The following is a 19201-nucleotide window of genomic DNA, read 5'->3' as shown; positions in this document are numbered from 1 at the left end:
CCGCCAGCCTGCTTTCAGTTTTCCAAATGACTCCGGGAAAATCCTGGGTCGGATCTTTACTGCTCTGTAAACATTTTTTTTTGTAATTGGAACTGAAATAATAATGTAAAATAACAGATATTTGTAAATCCGTACATTTTAATGAAAGTAACCGCATCGCTGCAAAAAAAATTGTTTGCTGTAACACTGGGTTCGGATTCTTGCCCGGGTTATGAGTGCCTTGTGTTGTCCCAGTACATACATTAGTAATAGGTATTTGGAAACGGTTCCCTGAATAGCTTTTTAGTATTAACTGCGTGCATTAATAGTAATCACAGTAAAAAAATTAAGTCCAAATATTAAATATTCTATTATCTTTTCCAAGTTTTACAAAACTTTCTGCTGGTATGAAACATTAATAAAAAATTTTAAACCACTCGCCATTTTTTCATAAGCGCAACATGAAATACTCAGAATTGTTTCCAAAAACGTATTTAATATATGCTTAAATAAACATAACAAAGTGTTGTACAAATTAATGGTATTTTTCTTGTAATATTTTAAAAATATTTCTCGGCAACTGGATATCTTTTGTGAAAGAACAATAAACATTTTTCTGTGTACAGGCTATTGCAGGGCTCCAGTTATACTGGTTTGTAACTGGCTGTTTTTAAAGTGGAAGTGTGCTCTGTTATGCTGTGTGTAAGAAGCGTGCTGGGCATATTTATTCTCGTATTTGGGAGAGTGGAGGTGAATGCACTTGTGTTAGCTAATGTCGTCCAACAAAATATTGGTGGCGTAATGCCTGTGTGTAAGCCACATATTCAGAAACGTGTGCAGACAAACTTTTGTGTAGCTCCATTATGCAATATCAATGATCGGATATGCAAGTGCAATATGCTTATAATTGAGACTCCTATGCTATTTAGGGCTATTTGGATTCTATTGTTGAAGGATCGTAAGGATACTATGATAAGAGACAAAAGCGTACCGAGTATGAGTCACGTGGGTGTAATTGTCGGTATAACATGTCGTTACAGAGTCTTGAGTGTGGTTTATTTTCCTCGGAGACGCATGACGAACATGCTTGTGATTGATAATGTTCACAGGCTTTCAGTAGGTAACTGCTCCCTGATGATGGCGACTGCAATGTCGACCGAAACGTTGGTGAATTATTCGTCAAGGACGCGGCTACAACCCAGAAGCCAAGCTACTCCATGCTTGTGATTGGTCCTGAACAAAGCGTAAAGCTTACTTACTATGGGACTGCAGCATGCGCAAATAATGCCTCTATGTTCTGACGTAGGTGACCGGCAACATATATTAGTCGGGCGCTTGTCTAGTGCTATTTCCTTGTTCGCATTGAGGATGACTAGTGAGATGGGTGTCGTGGAAGTGGGAAAAATCAACAATCAATTTCATATATTTGTAATACCACCTGAAGTTGACTCTAGGGTCACGACTTTCATGACAAGGGTGATTTAATTAGATAATGTATGTGATTTATACTTCCTAATAAATCATTATATTTGGAAAGGATATCATTGTAAAATTTATAACATTCTACCATTATACTATCATCGGACTCTAGCAGATTTTATATGAATTTTTAAAATTTATATTTTTAATTTTTAAGATTTTTTCCAAGTTGTAGGTTGAAACGTAAGGAATTTTATCATGGCCGGCAAGATGGCGAAAATATGTCTGCTAAAATGACTGTTGAGTGTCGTTCGGTGGACACTATGGCACTTAAATGGATAAGTGGGAAATATATGGCGGTCGCTACAACTGTTTTCTAAGAGGTTCTAGAGGCTGTCGGAAAAAACAAATATGTCGGCCAATATGGCTGCATTTATGTCCCTTAGTGGTGGGGTCAGTCTTCTTGGTGTCATTAAGGTGGAATGTTACTCTGAACCAATATCCTCCTAAATCCTACAAGGTTCTACGTCTTTATAAAATACTTTACCCCGCGCTCTGAGTGGCCAGACAAGCCGGCCAATCACAACGCGTCTAGGAGGTCTCCGTTTGAGAATCGTAATCGGCATTTTATATTTATAGTGCAAGTCTGGATCATGTTCCTCAAGATAAGTAGTAAGAGAATTTATATTTATTGCAAATTTATCATGAAATGTCTGAGCAGTTCTGATGAAATAATTTTTTCAGAAGTTCGAACTTAAGCTCTCTGTGCATGGCCCTGACGGGGCAACACACAGTAACATCTGCCGCGATACGATAACTCTTACTCAGTTTTCTCTGCAATTTTATTAAATGCGTTTCGGCAGCTGTTGCCCAAATTGGTGCCGCGTACGTTATTCCTGGTTTTATTAGCGCGTTATGAATCACTATGCCTTTTTTGACAGGGCTATGTAATCATATGTTCATGACAGGACAGTGGGTCAAGAGTCTAGTGAAAGCTGCTTTTCTTTTCCCGTCTATGTGATCACGCCATAGTTGTTTCCTATACATGTACACGCCCAGATATTTAACAAATTATTTTTGTTAGGAATTTGTTCATTGAATGGTGTAAGTCGTGTCCTATCATCGTGTTGTGGAAGATGTTTACGCTTAAATACTATAGTTTCTGATTTAGTAAGCTTAACCTTAATTCTGAATTTTATGCACCACTTCAGTGGCGCACAAACCAGCAATATTTTCGAATGGTTTAAGCTATATGTAATTTTTAATTATTTCACTCATTTTATGTCACATATTTTAATTTTCTAAAACTAATCCGACAACATCTATCAACAATTAACAAAAAAAAAAACAAGGAAATGATTAATATTAAGCAAGTATGCAGATTTCAGGAAAACAGAAAACACTTAGAAAATATTTTTGCGCTCCATTTATTGATTGCGAGCTACATGAAGGCAGTATTGAATTTTTTCTTCTTTTTCCATAGCCTGCAGGTTTGTCCAGTGTTATTACACTACCACTTAGCACACGTCAAAGACTCTGGACAAGTAAAAAATCCTAAGAAAGCAGAGAGAGTAATTTTCAACGCTCATTAGTCTTGTTCTGAACTGCCGGGTGGCGCAGAGATGTACCTTTTGCCCTCCCAAGTTTTTAAGTATTTATCTTCTCACTTATGATACTTTCTACGACTCTTTATTTTCTGGCGGCTCATCTCTACTTACAGCGAGAAAAAAAAAAACTAAGTTTTCGCCTGGGACAAAAATTTTGCAAAATATAATTATAATCGAAATATCTCGAAAATTTTTCATTACTTAATGCTCGATCTTACGTGACTTTCTTGGTATTTCGTATATTTACATCGTATTCCTTGCAACGAAATTTGTGACGTGACGTGAAATGAAAGAGAGCTATCGTGGTCGAGGAAAGGAAAAAAAAAACATTTAAATAACACCAATGACAAGTTGTCGAAGTAACCGACATGGCTCGTTGTACCAGCCCCGACAAAAAAAAAAAAAGATGCAGCCTCTGTTGAAAATTTTTTCGTCACGTTGGTGCACATGAGCCACAGTTCGAGTGCTCGGTCGGGCAGTGTCTGGGGCGAAGGAAACGTCCTCGGAGCGGGCGTGCTGCGAGCTGAACAACTGTCGATGGACGTAGCTCGCTGGCTGCACAAGGCGTGCGACGATTTGGGGTTCGAAACTTGAGTCACGTCACGGATTTCGTCGAGGACTGTCTGTCTCCCGTTCAGTTTCTGTTGCTCGGTGCTTGAGATGTTCTTTAAGGTCGCGGCCAAAATATAAAGGTTTTAAAAAATTTACGTTGAAATAAATTATAGACAGAAACCACTGTAGAATATTTCTTTGTGTCAGAAAATCAAGGTCCATACAGTATGTATATAATATTTGTATCCATACTAGTACAAAACACATTAAACAAGTTGACAAAAAAAAAAGAACGATCATGAAAAACCACACAAGTAATAAAATGAACTGAAGATGAAACCAGAAAATAGTAAGAACAGGCAGACAGATCTGCACGACACAGACGTGTACTCGCTGTGGAGTGCCTTCAAGACTGCACAGCATGGAGATTTATAGTTCTGACCACGTCTGCTGTCACAGCCAATGGCAAATGAGCGTGTTTCTAATTGGCTGCGCAGCTGCGAGTCCATGTCCGCTGGTGCGCACAGTCAATTGGCTCTGACTTGCAGTATTGATGTGTTCGTGCCGAGTGTGAGGTGTGGGCGTGCGCTGACAGGAATGCGGTGAGCTGAAGGGAGTCCCCTGAGGAAACCATAGGGTTGAGAGTATCTACCACAGCTGCAAATCTCTCGAACATTCCAGGTCGCAACAACAGAGCATAGAGTAACAATGATGGAGACGGATTTTCGTTTTCTGCGCATTAATTCTTCATTAACTTATCATTTGACAGTACAAATGTCAGAACCAACTAATGCAGACGATGACAATTGTACATGTTTATTTAAAGTCTCTAACCAGGTCCGTAATGATGTTATCATTACAAAACATGTTCTAGCAATGTACATCAGTATCGTACACATGATTCGGGATCATGAGCACGGAGTCGCTAGTGAGGGATTCCTCTGTTGCTTGGAGTTCTCGTCGCGTTAGGCTAGTGTGAGTTGCTATGCGTCCTGCGGGCACCAAGCCAGCCATCTTGGATCTGAAGTAATTCTGCCTCGGCTAGCAATACAGCTCCCTTTGATTTTATAAGACGCATAGTCCATAATTTTTCCTCGTTGACTTCAACCTTCTGGACTGGAGGCATCGAGGACAGCTACAGTTGCCAGCGGAAAGTAGTCCCAGTGGAGTCTGGGAGCAGAACCAGTCTGTAACCAGGTGTCAACACGTGGGAAGGTGTGCTGTATGATTTTTTGAGGCAAAAATATGGATCGACCGCTGAAAATTCATATTGCAACGAAAAATGGGAAAATACAGAGTGACAGGGATTGATTCCCCTAAAACATTCTCTTTTACCTTCTTCTTCGCACCGTTAAAAATCAAAGTGAATTGACGGACTTTTCATGGCAGAATGTTCCACAAAGAAATTGTGTATTTTCTGGAGTTGCAGATAGCTGGATCTTTGCAGAAACTACGCTGTATTCCAGCTTCCGACTTCTGTGTTCCGCTGTGCACGTAGAAAAGACAAGAAACCTTTTTCTGTGAAATTATTCAGATTTTTAAGAATTTGATAAATACTCCAAGGTGTTTCTTATGGGTTCATGTTCTTAGTAATTTTATTATCTATTAACAAATATCAAGAAATGTCCAGAACACAAGATAGGAATAGCTGTTGTCCACAAAATACGGTATCCAGAAGAAAGGATTAAGTCAGTAAAAGAAAAACAAACTAACAAAGATAAAACAGAACAAACAATAAAAAGGAAGAAACAACGAAGACATATTACTGACAACAGGCGGACAGATAAACATCTCTGGACAACACAATGGAGACAACGCAGACACACCACGCAGTGGCTAGTCTGTGGTTTGTTGTTTTCCGTGTTGGGTGTTCCGCACAAATGTTACAATCTTGGTTTCCTGCGATTGGCATTGGTATATTGTTGCAAACGGAATGTCTTGCCAAACCGCTCATTACAGTGTAACAATAAAACCACAAAGAACAGACCTCAAAAGACTGTTTATACTGGGGTTTGATGTCACTCCACCGAGGACAGCTGAATGTTTGGCGACTTTAGAACTGCCTTTGAACCAGCGCCAGGCGGAGATCCTTCGGTCTGCAAATACATGTGGTTTTAAATGTGAATAGTTGCTCAGCTTCAACGTGGTTGCCCGCTCGCGGGCAGATACTGCTGTCGTCAAGCCTGGGGTACTCCACTCGCACACCTGCCTGGAGGCGACTGCAGTTGTTCGCTGAATGTTCCTGCTTGTTCTGTGCAATTCAACTAGCACTAGTAGTTTCACGAAGCACTAGCTGAGGCACCGGCGATTCACTGCGTAAGTATACGCTGAAACAGTTTGTTTGTACTTTTACAAGGCTAGTCCTTGGAAACTCAGTTGCCAAAGATGTCACTTGCTTGAACTGCAAGGCAGAGCTTTGTGCCGTTTGCAACTGTTACTGCCTTGCAGTTTTACAAACGATATAGTTGGTAGCTGATATTTCCAAGTATTTTCCTTTTAAGTAGTACAAAACTGTTTCACAGTGTACAGGCAGAACACTCTCGCACTGCTCATTATATACCTATGCCTCACTTTGTGGGTACGCCACGTGCCACGAACGAAAAAAAAAACTGAATATAATTTTAAAAATCAACTTATGAAAAATAAAAATACTATAACTAAGATAAACGGGAAAAAAATACTAACCAAAGACGCCAAATAAAAGAGCCTTCAAATTCACATTAATTTAACCAAAGCAGAGGCATATGATGGTGAAGATGATGGTTACGGAAAACATGGATTAAGATCCTAACGTTAATACGAAAAAAAACAATGCAGCAGCCATTGCCATGAAGACGAACAAGGCGTCAAAAATTCAACAGCCGTTGCCATGGAGATGAAAGGAAAAACGTGGTCGAAAATCGCTGGTAAAAATGTTAGTTTGAAAAGAACTAAACCTAATTTAAAAAAAAAAATTATCGCTTCTAGGTGCAAACGTACTCCGCCTAGAGGATTCACGAGCCGAAAGTCACGGCTTCAGGCCTCGCTGACACAGACAGACTGACAGACTGACTGACTGGCAGACTGACAGACTGACTGACTGACTGGCAGACTGACAGACATTGACTGGCAGACTGACAGACTGACTGCCAATCTCTTTCTTTCATTAATTTATATATAGTAGCATGGCTCGAAACACCACTCCAGCTGTCATTATTCTCAAACATCTCGGAAACTCGTTCGAAACTCGGGTGCTGAAGGGGAATTGTTCGGTACAGGGTCAACTCTAGAGCATGTATTCCTTGTTCTGCTGGAATGAACCAGAGTGGGCTGTGGACAGAGGCGATCATGGAGGTGATGTTAGTGTGCGTGGATACAGTCACGACAGCCACAACACATTTGTGCCACATTCTGGGACATTAATTCCTTTGTACACGCAGAAGTTCAAATGTGTGTTTCACAAAAATTATTCTCTGGAAAATAGTTGGCGAATACATTTTCAAACACATTTCTGCAAATAATACCATGTTTTTATCGGAATATTTACACTTTAAAAAATAAAAGTAAATTCACTGGCTTTTTCAACAATGAATTTTACTCAAATAAACTAAGAGTTCTTAGTAATTTAAAATAACTGAATCTTAGTAGAAACTACGCCGTATTTTGACTTCGGAGTCGTACGTTTCATTCTAAAAAAAGATGAACACACATTTGGACAAATGAAGATTGTTCTTACTGTAAAATTATCCAGTTTGGATTTTTTTTAATACACCAAGAAAATTCTTTTGGATTCATGTTCAAAGTAAGTGAACTCAGTGTCCGTCAATCCACGAAGATTGTCGTAAGTTTACCAAGATACCTGGATAATTTGTAACCAACGTTCTTCGTGTATTGAAGGTGATCATTTTTTTAACCGAGACCACAGTAGAGAATTTTTTTACACAATCTTTGGCAGTATGCAGCGATTCAAACCATTGTTTTTGACAGCTGCTCCCCGGAGAGTTTCTTGTGCTGGCGCAAGCGATTGTGTTCCCGGGCAGTCGTGGCAAAGCGGCGTTGGTTGTTGTTGCAGGATGAGTTCCACCCGTTCATCGAGGCGCTCCTGCCGTACGTGAAGTCCTTCTCGTACACGTGGTTCAACCTGCAAGCCGCCAAGCGCAAGTACTTCAAGAAGCACGAGAAGCGCATGTCGCTGGAGGAGGAGCGTCGCTGCCGCGAGGAGCTGCAGGTCAGTGCTGGTCCGTCTCGCTGCACTTCCTGCCCCTTCCTGCACCTTCCTGCCCCTTCCTGCCACTTCCTGCCCCTTCCTGCCACTTCCCGCCCCTTCCTGCACCTTCCTGCACCTTCCTGCCCCTTCCTGCACCTTTCGTCCCCTTCCTGCCCCTTCCTGCCACTTCCTGCCCCTTCCTGCCACTTCCCACCCCTTCCTGCACCTTCCTGCACCTTCCTGCACCTTCCTGCCACTTCCCACCCCTTCCTGCCACTTCCTGCCCCTTCCTGCCACTTCCCACCCCTTCCTGCACCTTCCTGCACCTTCCTGCCCCTTCCTGCACCTTCCTGCCCCTTCCAGCCCCTTCCTGCACCTTCCTGCACCATCCTGTCCCTTCCTGCCCCTACCTGGCCCTTCCTGCCCCTTCCTGCCCCTTCCTGCCCCTTCCAGCCCCTTCCTGCCCCTTCCTGCACCTTCCTGCCCCTTCCAGTCCCTTCCTGCACCTTCCTGCTCCTTCCTGCACCTTCCTGTCCCTTCCTGCTCCTTCCTGCACCTTCTTGCCCCTTCCTGCACCTTCCTGTCCCTTCCAGCCCCTTCCTGCACCTTCCTGCTCCTTCCTGCACCTTCCTGCGCCTTCCTGCACCTTCCTGCTCCTTCCTGCACCTTCCTGCCCCTTCCTGCACCTTCCAGCCCCTTCCAGCCCCTTCCTGCACCTCCTGCCCCTTCCTGCCCCTTCCTGCCCCTTCCTGCACCTTCCTGCCCCTTCCAGCCCCTTCCAGCCCCTTCCTGCCCCTTCCTGCACCTTCATGCCCCTTTCAGCCCCTTCCTGCACCTTCCTGCTGCTTCCTGCACCTTCCTGCTGCTTCCTGCTCCTTCCTGCCCCTTCCTGCCCCTTCCTGCACCTTCCTTCCCCTTCCTGCACCTTCCAGCCCCTTCCTGAACCTTCCTGCTCCTTCCTGCACCTTCCTGCCCCTTCCTGCTCCTTCCTGCACCTTCCTGCCCCTTCCTGCACCTTCCTGCCCCTTCCTGCCCCTTCCTGGCCCTTCCTGCCCCTTCCTGCACCTTTCTGCCCCTTCCTGCCCCTTCCTGCCCCTTCCTGCCCCTTCCTGCACCTTCCTGCCCCTTCCTGGCCCTTCCTGCACCTTCCTGCTCCTTCCTGCACCTTCCTGCCCCTTCCTGGCCCTTCCTGCCCCTTCCTGCACCTTCCTGCACCTTCCTGCCCCTTCCTGGCCCTTCCTGGCCCTTCCTGCACCTTCCTGCTCCTTCCTGCACCTTCCTGCCCCTTCCTGATCCTTCCTGCACCTTCCTGCCCCTTCCTGCCCCTTCCTGCCACTTCCTGCCCCTTCCTGCCCCTTCCTGCACCTTCCTGCCCCTTCCTGCCCCTTCCTGCACCTTCCTGCACCTTCCTGCTCATTCCTGCACCTTCCTGCACCTTCCTGCCCCTTCCTGCACCTTCCTGCCCCTTCCTGCCATTTCCTGCCCCTTCCTGCACCTTCCTGCCCCTTCCTGCCCCTTCCTGCCTTTTCCTGCCCCTTTCTGCCCATTCCTGCCCATTCCTGACCCTTCCTGCACCTTCCTGCTCCTTCCTGCAACTTCCTGCACCTTCCTGCCCCTCCCTGCTCCTTCCTGCCCCTTCCTGCCTCTTCCTGCCCCTTCCTGCCCCTTCATGCACCTTCCTGCACCTTCCTGCTCCTTCCTGCACCTTCCTGCCCCTTCCTGCTCCTTCCTGCACCTTCCTGCCCCTTCGTTTACCTTCCTGCCCCTTCCTGCCACTTCCTGCCCCTTCCTGCCCCTTCCTGCACCTTCCTGCCCCTTCCTGCCCCTTCCTGCACCTTCCTGCACCTTCCTGCTCATTCCTGCACCTTCCTGCACCTTCCTGCCCCTTCCTGCACCTTCCTGCCCCTTCCTGCCATTTCCTGCCCCTTCCTGCACCTTCCTGCCCCTTCCTGCCCCTTCCTGCCTTTTCCTGCCCCTTTCTGCCCATTCCTGCCCATTCCTGACCCTTCCTGCACCTTCCTGCTCCTTCCTGCACCTTCCTGCACCTTCCTGCCCCTCCCTGCTCCTTCCTGCCCCTTCCTGCCTCTTCCTGCCCCTTCCTGCCCCTTCATGCACCTTCCTGCACCTTCCTGCCCCTTCCTGGCCCTTCCTGCACCTCCTGCCCCTTTCTGCCCCTTCCTGCCCCATCCTGCACCTTCCTGCACCTTCCTGCCCCTTCCTGCCCATTCCTGCACCGGACTGCCGCTTGGCGTTCCTCTCGCACAATGCGCGGCTGGGCGTGTTGACGATACCTTTTTGTACTTTGAATGAGTCTTGCAAAGGGAAAGACTGAGTCAATGTTATATTTTGGACTTACGCCAATGCTGCTTTACGCGGGTTTTCATGAAAAATAACCCTGAGGAAAGGACAACAAAGATGATTACATAAACGCACGTAGGGCAAGCCGGTGAAGGCCCATGTCCAGTGTTACATCTTGGACATGGCAGAGAATTCCGCGCAAGGAATTAAAGTGAAGTAAATTACAGCACAAACGAAAGCAATGTGCTGATAACTTGTCAGCGTATTGTGTTCGTCTGCATGTGATTGTAAAATTAAGGGGAATATATTACGAATAACAAATTTCAATGGAAAAACAAAACGTGATAACACTGTTACAATTTCACACACATTTATATTTCACACAGTGTAACAAAAAATAGGGAAATCATATTTTTAAATTTATTATGGATATTTTTCCCATAGAATAAAAAATTGTATAAATTTCAGTATTTATACAAGTATAAATAAAAAATAATTCATTTTTATAGCACCTATGAGCTCGAATGTAGATCACCTTCTGTACTTTCTACACCCACCACGTTTTTCTCTCTAAACCCACTAGAACATTTGATCGCAGAAGTTGTAAAAAGGTGCAGCCCACGCAAAATAATTTCTTACTAATTTGTTCGGGTCTGTCTTAGTGGTATATCCCACCCGCGTCGAATGCCATATAAATGCATTCTGCAGAAGCAAACAGCAGCATTTCCAATAATAAAAAATAACTTGTCATGTAAATAGTCTTATAATACACCTTTTGGAATAAATATCTTAAAACATTTTATCATGTGGCATGACTTAAGGTAAACATGCGTAGTTTTTTACGTAATGTTTTATTAAAATCTAGTCATTAGTAATTTTTTCATTGACATCAGCGTTTACCAAGATATATCAGTTGCTTATATAGTCAAAGGAACTCATTGTTTAATGCTTAGAGTATGAAACTAAGACGTCTGTAAATTAGCTACTATTATTTTTTTTAATCGCATGTTTATTTTTAAAGTAAGGAATCTGTCTGTTATACAACATGTGTAAAACAAAATAAATAAATAAATAAATAAATAAATAAATGTGTAGTTTCCCAGATCTAATTGTGTGTTAGTAAATCAACTGAACTTCTAAATAAATATATATAAAACCCTGCAAATAGTATGAGGATAACTTACACTTAAAATAAGAATATAAACTATTTTGTTACCAGGATGTTTTAACAAAATAATTTTTTACAATAAATGTTTTTGGTAGTCTGTTATCAGTTGCGAGCCTTCAAGGATAATACAAAATAGTCATAACCAGTAAATTAAGAATGAAAACTTTAAGTAACACTGGAAACATACCAAGGGCCCAGTACGAAAGTTTTCGCGCACTTTAATGTTTTTATAAATGGAAATCAAACGCAGTGAAATAAAACGTATTTTTGAAGTTGCAGTCCTTTTTTTTAGTACACACACTACTAATGTTGATATAACATGTATTTTATCTCTCATTTTAAACGTGTTTCAATTAAACAAAGATGGTTAATCAACTTATATACAAATATTATTATTAAAAGAAGAGCGATTTATGTCACAACCATGGAGATAATTACATAGACATTTTATATTGTCACAAAGCAAAGGAATTAATCGAAAACCTTTTATTGCTTTTTTTAAATAAATTTTTCGAAAAGCCTTTCATTTTTTTTCTCATTACTGTACAGGAAACATGAACTCTATTTCCTAAACTCATTTAGCTGTCAGACAGAATTGCATGTCTAAAATAAACCACTTTGAATACAGAAGAGTGTAGAAGCAGTTTTTATAAGTACTTCCAATAATGCGCATCTTTTTTTTACTATAAGGAAATTAATTAATTAAAACTCTGTAACAATGTAAAACATATGCAACGTTCATAAAATACAAGAGCACATAGACTTCATGGTATAAGTACTTGTGTAGGTTAGTTACATGGTGTAGCCTCTGTGCGCCATAGACGTAAGCTGCACATAGAGCACACGCCAACTGTGCAGGCTTGTTTGTGTGGTCCCGACAGTAATGGCTTACTGGTCAATACAGCTGTCATAACCGTGAGTCAGGACGCTCTCAGCTGCCGTGAAGTTGAGTTCACTGCAGAGTGGGTGGTTCTTCACGAGTAGTGCAGTCCAAACGTAGCTTAAAATGTAGTAATTGAATCAAGTGCGCGTGACTGCTGGAGTACCATTGGTCCACAGCACCGTGGAAGGAATCAGTCAGAACATCACAGCACAGACGAACACGGCGCACTAACAACGACGAGACAGTTGCCACAAGAACAGTGCATGAGAACACAAACCAACCTTGGACAACACAAGAGACACGGTGATACGAAACAGATAATTTGTACAACGCAACGACGACAACACAGAAGACTTTCTAAGCCGCTGTGTTGTTCATGGTCAGTTATCGTCTTTAGTTACTGTTCCTGTTGCAAGTGTCTCGTCGTTATCAGCCCAATTTGTTTGTCTCTCCTATGATTTGTTTCTGACTTATTTATGTCGTCACGGAATTCTATCTGCGGTCTATGCATTTTACTTTTGATATTGGCTAATTTTTGGTTGTTATCTGTATGTTTGTGTATTCATCTTTTATGTCCAATATTGTGGTTTCTCTATGACATACAGCGTAAGCAGCAATGGCGTATGTAAAAAAAATACAATCTTCCCCTTTACAAGAATCATTCACAGAACGTTATTTTCATTGCTTACAACCGATGATTTTGATCATTCTTATAGACATTTTAGGATAATATTTATTTTAAAACTGCATTTTCATGGGAAGAATTTGCACTTTCTCTTTCTCCCCAGAGGAGTTGTTCTTGGAGCGCTGTTGACACTTCGCGAACGGGAGCACCAGGCCTGTTTGCGCGGGCGTAGCCAGTGGGCGGGGCTAGGGATGAGAGAATCCGGTTGGTCGGAGTTGACTGGACGAGCGGAGGACGTGAAGGGAATCCACGAGTCCAGCAAGTGGCGCAAAAATAGCATTCTGCACTTTTCTCGCAGACATCAGCGAAGTGTGCAACAGCAAGTCGCTGGCGTGAACAAGCACGCGCCGTAGCGTCCACGTCTGTGATGAACATGGATGAGCAGAACTAGTAGTGAATGTCGAACCTGGTCACCTAGGGACTGGGGTGCTGTGAGAGTAGTGTGAGAGTGCGAGCTGTGTGAGAGTGCGAGCTGTGTGAGCGAGCTTTTTGGAGCCCACGTTGGCCCAGCGAGGTCGTGTCTGGTCCAGGACCTCCATACATGCAGAACCATCGCAGTGCGGGGAAACCAAACAAAACCCGTCAACAATGCTTAATTTAATAAAAAATAATAACAGATAGTAATTTGAATTTTTATTATAACACCAATCTCATATAATTCATACATTTTTTAATACATAGATGAAAACTGACCGATATAATTTTAATTTTATTTGGGCGTAAAGTCCCGTCTATAGTGACTTCAATAGTGACGGCACAATGTGGGATAATGTTCAAAAATTAACAAAGCTAATGTCCAGGCGTAATAGAAAATGACGAAGGGTAAAAATATTTCCATTAATTTACGGTGTCCTATGTTTGTTGAGGAGCGTTAAAGTTTAGAGGAAATTATTTATCCCCAAAGTATATACCAAAGGATATTTTATGCTAAAAAAATTTCATTACCAAAATTTTTTTAGAGTAAAACATTCAGCAACACAGGCAGGAAACTTGGAGATGGAATCGACCACGAATTAGTGATAAACCATCATACCTCGCTCCTTAACAAAAGTCATAGTTCAAATTCTGATACATTTGCTTGCACTACTTATTATAAGCAAGTTCACTTGGTGAGTTGCTTCATGCGGTTGGTAACAAAAGACTCTGCGTAGTGGTAAAACACCGTGCTCAAATTCAACAGGACGTGGGATCAGCTTACGGTCTAAACGCGAATAATTACAACAAAACATGACCTTCAATTGGTCCACATCAAGCACACGCCATGAACGCATCAACCAGCTCACACTTAACCTTAGTTTGGTCGACGACTCCACACATTGCTTACCCTACACAAACTGTAACTTTGCAACTTTTTCAAATGTCCATTAAAGTCCATATGAGGGGCGCCAACTTAACTCGGCAATACTTTACATGATGCGACGTTAAGGCGCGTGTTAGTGTCCGTGTATGGCCAACACACAGAAACAAGGAAATACTTGCACGTGATCACACTTGTGGAGATGAGTTGTGAAGGTTGTTATCAAGTACACGGTAGTGACTGGGACGCCTGCATCTAGGCAACAGGTGGTGATAACATACTCGATGTACTGCCTACTCACAGGCGCACGCGCCAGTTTTTTGGTGGACCCTCCCTTGTCGATGCGGGTGGTAGGACATCCACACTCATTTACACACGACTGTTGACCTTGTGACGTCCACGTCCACTGGCGTGGTGTTCGTACAACGTCATTAGAAACTTAGGGTGACGCTCCGTAGTCTTGAATACAAATTCTCATTGAACCAGTTATAGTTGGTATTCTGTTCAAGGTTCTGGTGGGCTTGTCGGTGAGGCGTCTTACACATGACACAAGGCTTCAGTCACCGTCATAGATAGGTATCATTTCATGAGATATACTATATTCTAGGCAGTCCTAACGCTTTAGGCCTGTCTGCGCAGTACAATGTGACCCATGTCCTTATGTTACCATTGATATTCCAACAGAACTGTGTTCTCGTCTTAAAATTATACTCATTAGACGTTACTGCGACTAAATCTCTAGCTGGGTGCTATCGGAATGTTAAGCTTTGTTACTTAATGGATTTTCCACTTTGTCCCAAACTACAGTAGCCGTCAATAACTTAGGACCATTACGAAAATTGTAAAAATATGTTCATGCCTGAAATATTTGGTGCAATCGTTTGTAATACAAATTTCCACTCTTGTAGCCATCTACAAACATTAATTTTTTTTATTGAATTAGGTCTATTAATTAAGAAGTTATGAAATTTTACACAATTAAAAATAAGTAAGTTTTTCAGATAAACGTTAAAATGGAGGAAAAACATTTCAATAAGTTTATTTAAATAATTTTAATATTAACTTTTAAAGAAAACTCAGACTTTAATTTTCTATAAATTTTTTATGTGAACAAATCCAACGAGACGATGTTTGAGACTGAAAGAAAAAAACGAACACTGAAAAATTTAACTTTCTGGCTTCTTTCGTATGGAAAATATATTGTTTTCGATCATGTAAAAATATCTGTTTGCAAGTTTTTTCGCTTTTTTGTTTTAAATTTTCTTTAAAATATATCTAGATATCCTAATTTAAACATATAAACCTTATATACCACAACATTTGTTGTCTTCTTACTGTCCCACATATTGTTAAAAAATTATACTTTTTAAAAAGCCTGTAAAATTTTCTTTGTTTTTAAACTAATTAATTAATTTTGATAATTTAAATTTATAAAATTGGTTACAGTGTTGAAAAAACATATTACTAAAGTTTGCCCCAAATTTTTGAGGACAGGGACATGTTTGTGCAAATTTATTAATGGTCGTGAACTATTGACGGGCACTGTACTCGAGTGGATTTCCGAGCTGTCAGACTTCAACAAGTCCTGATTTGCAAAGCGATGTCACACAAGCTTTGTTGTTGTGCAACTGCGTCACTCTCGGCACGAGCAACAATCCAACTGTGGCTTGTCTCCGGCGGCCACACTGGGGCAACTCGCGGATACGGCAGCTGTATCCGTGCGTGGGCACAAGAAACCGGGCCATCTGGGAATGCGAAGAAAGATGGTGGTGGGCTAAGCTGTCCCTTCATTTAGATTCACAACCGCGAACCACTTCTAACAAGTGGGAACAATCTGCAGTTAAAGACACTTTTGTCGTCTAATGAATATGGTCCGGCTTTATTGACCTTCTATGCAAAGCAGCGCGCTTTCTGCAGCGTTGGAACTGATTGCAAACACACGAGGCGAGATATGACCAAAATTTATATCAGTTTAATTTAGAAGGTTCATTAACACTTCATTTAACATAATATAAATATTTCCAAAAAAAATTTGGTAGCAAAGATTTTTAAAAATTCAATTCCATTTCAGAAGAGAAACATATTTCAGAAAATACTTCTATAAAAAAAAAACCTAATATATAAAGTTCATTAAAGCAGGCATCTGTAAAGCATATGAATAAAACATTCTGATGCGCTGGTTGCATGAAGCAAGGGGCAAGGAGCATCACCACCTCGAAATAATACAGACCTAAAACAAGAAGCACTAGTAACATTTCTTTGTTTTATCGTTAGAGACCGGAAAAATTCGCGAATTCATTTCACGATAGGCTAAAACACAAATAGTTATACCTCAGTGCTGCCTCTGCTATTGGCTCACAATTCACCTAGATGACTCTGGGCCAATGCGAAACACCCGACCAAAGCTTTATCGAATCACAGGCTGCTATGTTGGGACGTCTAACAAGACAGCAGCCAATGAGTGGGTGGCATTTAACCGAGTTTACGTAGAACTATAGAGTTCATCCTACAGGTCATTGTACCCGCGAATTTTTCCGGACCCTATTTATCGTTAATGTTTTATAGATAGAGGCATGAACTTTTCGCAAAAAGATTTCAAGGTTAACGGTTTGTTAAAACACAATAACATCGACTGTATTTCGTGATTGGCTGTATTTCTTTTAGACATGTCTTCCGCGGTCGGCGCACGAACCACAGCAGTTCACTTCTGGAGCAGAAGCGTGCTGAATGGCCTACTCAAATTAAGGCAATGTGATATCGTGCAGACGGCTGCCAATCACAAGGCAGAAACCGCTGGCGCGGGCCTTCCTCATCGCAGTCAAATAGGCGTTCAGATTGCTTCCCTATTCCCCTATTCATCGATTCATAAATAGTACAATATTTCTGTGAGAAAAATAAAGTTCACTTCCGTAAGTTATATTTCAAACAAGAAGTGTAAGAAGCAATACATTAATCGGAAGGACTATTTTATTTCAGTATTATTTTTTTTTTTGCAGGATGTACTTTTATAAAATACCAACTTTGATTTTTTTTATTTTATCGTAAAAAAATTTACCTACTCATGGCATTAAGATTCAGTACGTGCACTAAAGGGACTTTCTAGTCAAATAGTTTCTGTAAAATTTATATTTACGGCTTGGCTGTTTTTTAGTAGGGGACTTTATTTTACTAAAGTAAAAAAAAACCACGTACATTTGGTTTAATAAAGTTTTAATTTTGTTTTCATAAATTTAAAAAAAAATGTGAAAATGACTAGAAACGACGTGTTAAGGAACAGGTTTTCGATGTAGTTCACGCAAGAGTAATGACAGAAATACGCAACAGTAATCGTGGATTACATGTTTAGCCTTCGTCTGGTCTAGTTACTCCCCATCTGGTCTAGTTACTCTCCATATGGTCTAGTTACTCTCCATATGGCCCAGTTACTCCCCATCTGGTCTAGTTACTCTCCACCTGGCCTAGTTACTCCCCATCTGGTCTAGTTACTCTCAACCTGGCCTAGTTACTCCCCATCTGGTCTAGTTATTCTCCACCTGGCCTAGTTACTCCCCATCTGGTCTAGTTACTCTCCATATGTATGGCCCAGTTACTCCCCATCTGGTCTAGTTACTCTCCATATGGCCCAGTTACTCCCCATCTGGTCTAGTTACTCTCCACCTGGCCTAGTTACTCCCCATCTGGTCTAGTTATTCTCCACCTGGCCTAGTTACTCCCCATCTGGTCTAGTTACTCTCCATATGGCCCAGTTACTCTCCACCTGGCCTAGTTACTCCCCATCTAGTCTAGTTACTCTCCACCTGGTCTAGTTACTCTCCATCGTTCCAGACACGGGTTCAGAGGAGCAGACAGATGCCTTGTCACTGGGCGGAACCCCAGGAGCGATGCGCAATGTTAGTTACCAGCAAGCCCAGTTGGGAAGAATGCCCTGGGATATGATCGACATGACGGATTAAAAGAACACGTAGTTTTGCACTTATATTAGAACCTGTTGGAATACAGCTGTTCCGAAAGTAAGTCATAGCGAAACACAGAAGTGTCGTCCAGTTCACTCTCCCGACTAAACACTCACAGTGGAGTGTTGCATGAGAGTGTGACCGCAGCCAGACCACAGGCCTTACGACAACCATTTGTGGAGCAGAAGCGAAAAAAATAACTAAATCAAGTATATCGTGTTAAGAACAAACATGTTACTGTTCATTTTACCAAATACTGAAAATACACGAAAATTACAGCCGTTTATTCTAAAATTGTGTAACCTGGTAAAAGATTTTTTGATATTTATCTTCAACACGTCATTAGCAAAAAAAAAGAATTAAGTTGTCTTTTTTTAAAATAAATTTACAGTGCAGTAGACAACGAGATTGGATTTTTCGGTATGATATTTAAAAAATCTAGAAATATTACATTAATAGAAAACATGGGACATGAGTTTGCTTGAATGCAATTTATTTATTATATGGTTTAGTATTATATTAATTAGACCGCTCATAGATCTAATTAACAGTAATAATTGAGCTGATTTCATTGTAAAATTAAAAAATGTTACCGATTCATATATGGTTTTAAATTTTAATTGATTACTGACTTATATAATATATATGAGAAATTTTAACAAGAAATCTTTTTTACCAAGGGAGACCCAAAACAAGCATGGTTTTTAAATAGTAGTAGTGCCCAAGATAAACTTGTTTCGTAAGTGAAAGGAAATCATCTCAAAGAATATTTAGGCTAACAGGTGTGCATTTACAATGAATTGTTCGTTTATTAATCAATAATTGATGGGCAATCATTCACTAATAAACTTAGTTATATTAATTAGAGATTTTTTGTTTGAGTTACTTGTGATCAAATAATTTTTTTCTACACTTATGAGTTTTGAACCATGTGGAAAATAACTCCCGCTCCATTAAAAACCGCGCGCTCTGCCGCCATGCTACCGAAACTTTGAGAGTATGTTGAATATACTACATACTCGCTCTCAATGAGTAGTGCCAGTTTTCTTAATTGCTTTGAAGGTTGCAATTACTTCTTGCAATTACATATATTCTTTGGTAGTTCCACTACTGTAAAATTTCATTTGGCGCAATATTACGTCCAGTACGTCCTCTAATGTTCCCTAAAGTGAAT

The 19201-nt window shown here is 41.5% G+C and overlaps 1 protein-coding gene across 6 annotated transcripts in view; it reads left to right on the top strand.

Annotated features, from left to right (window-relative positions):
* Positions 1–19201, top strand: part of LOC134529603 (nuclear factor 1 X-type) — a 608051-nt gene that overhangs the window by 366207 nt on the left and 222643 nt on the right. For all 6 annotated transcript variants that reach the window (XM_063363878.1, XM_063363875.1, XM_063363872.1 and 3 more), the window contains one exon: positions 7609–7764. In XM_063363878.1, coding sequence (XP_063219948.1) covers positions 7609–7764 — 156 coding nt within the window. The remainder of the gene's footprint in view (positions 1–7608; positions 7765–19201) is intronic.

Source organism: Bacillus rossius, chromosome 2 (assembly GCF_032445375.1).
Source record: "Bacillus rossius redtenbacheri isolate Brsri chromosome 2, Brsri_v3, whole genome shotgun sequence".
Taxonomy (NCBI): domain Eukaryota; kingdom Metazoa; phylum Arthropoda; class Insecta; order Phasmatodea; family Bacillidae; genus Bacillus; species Bacillus rossius.
Note: the sequence above shows the minus strand (reverse complement) of the source record. Positions and strands in the feature narration are given on the sequence as shown.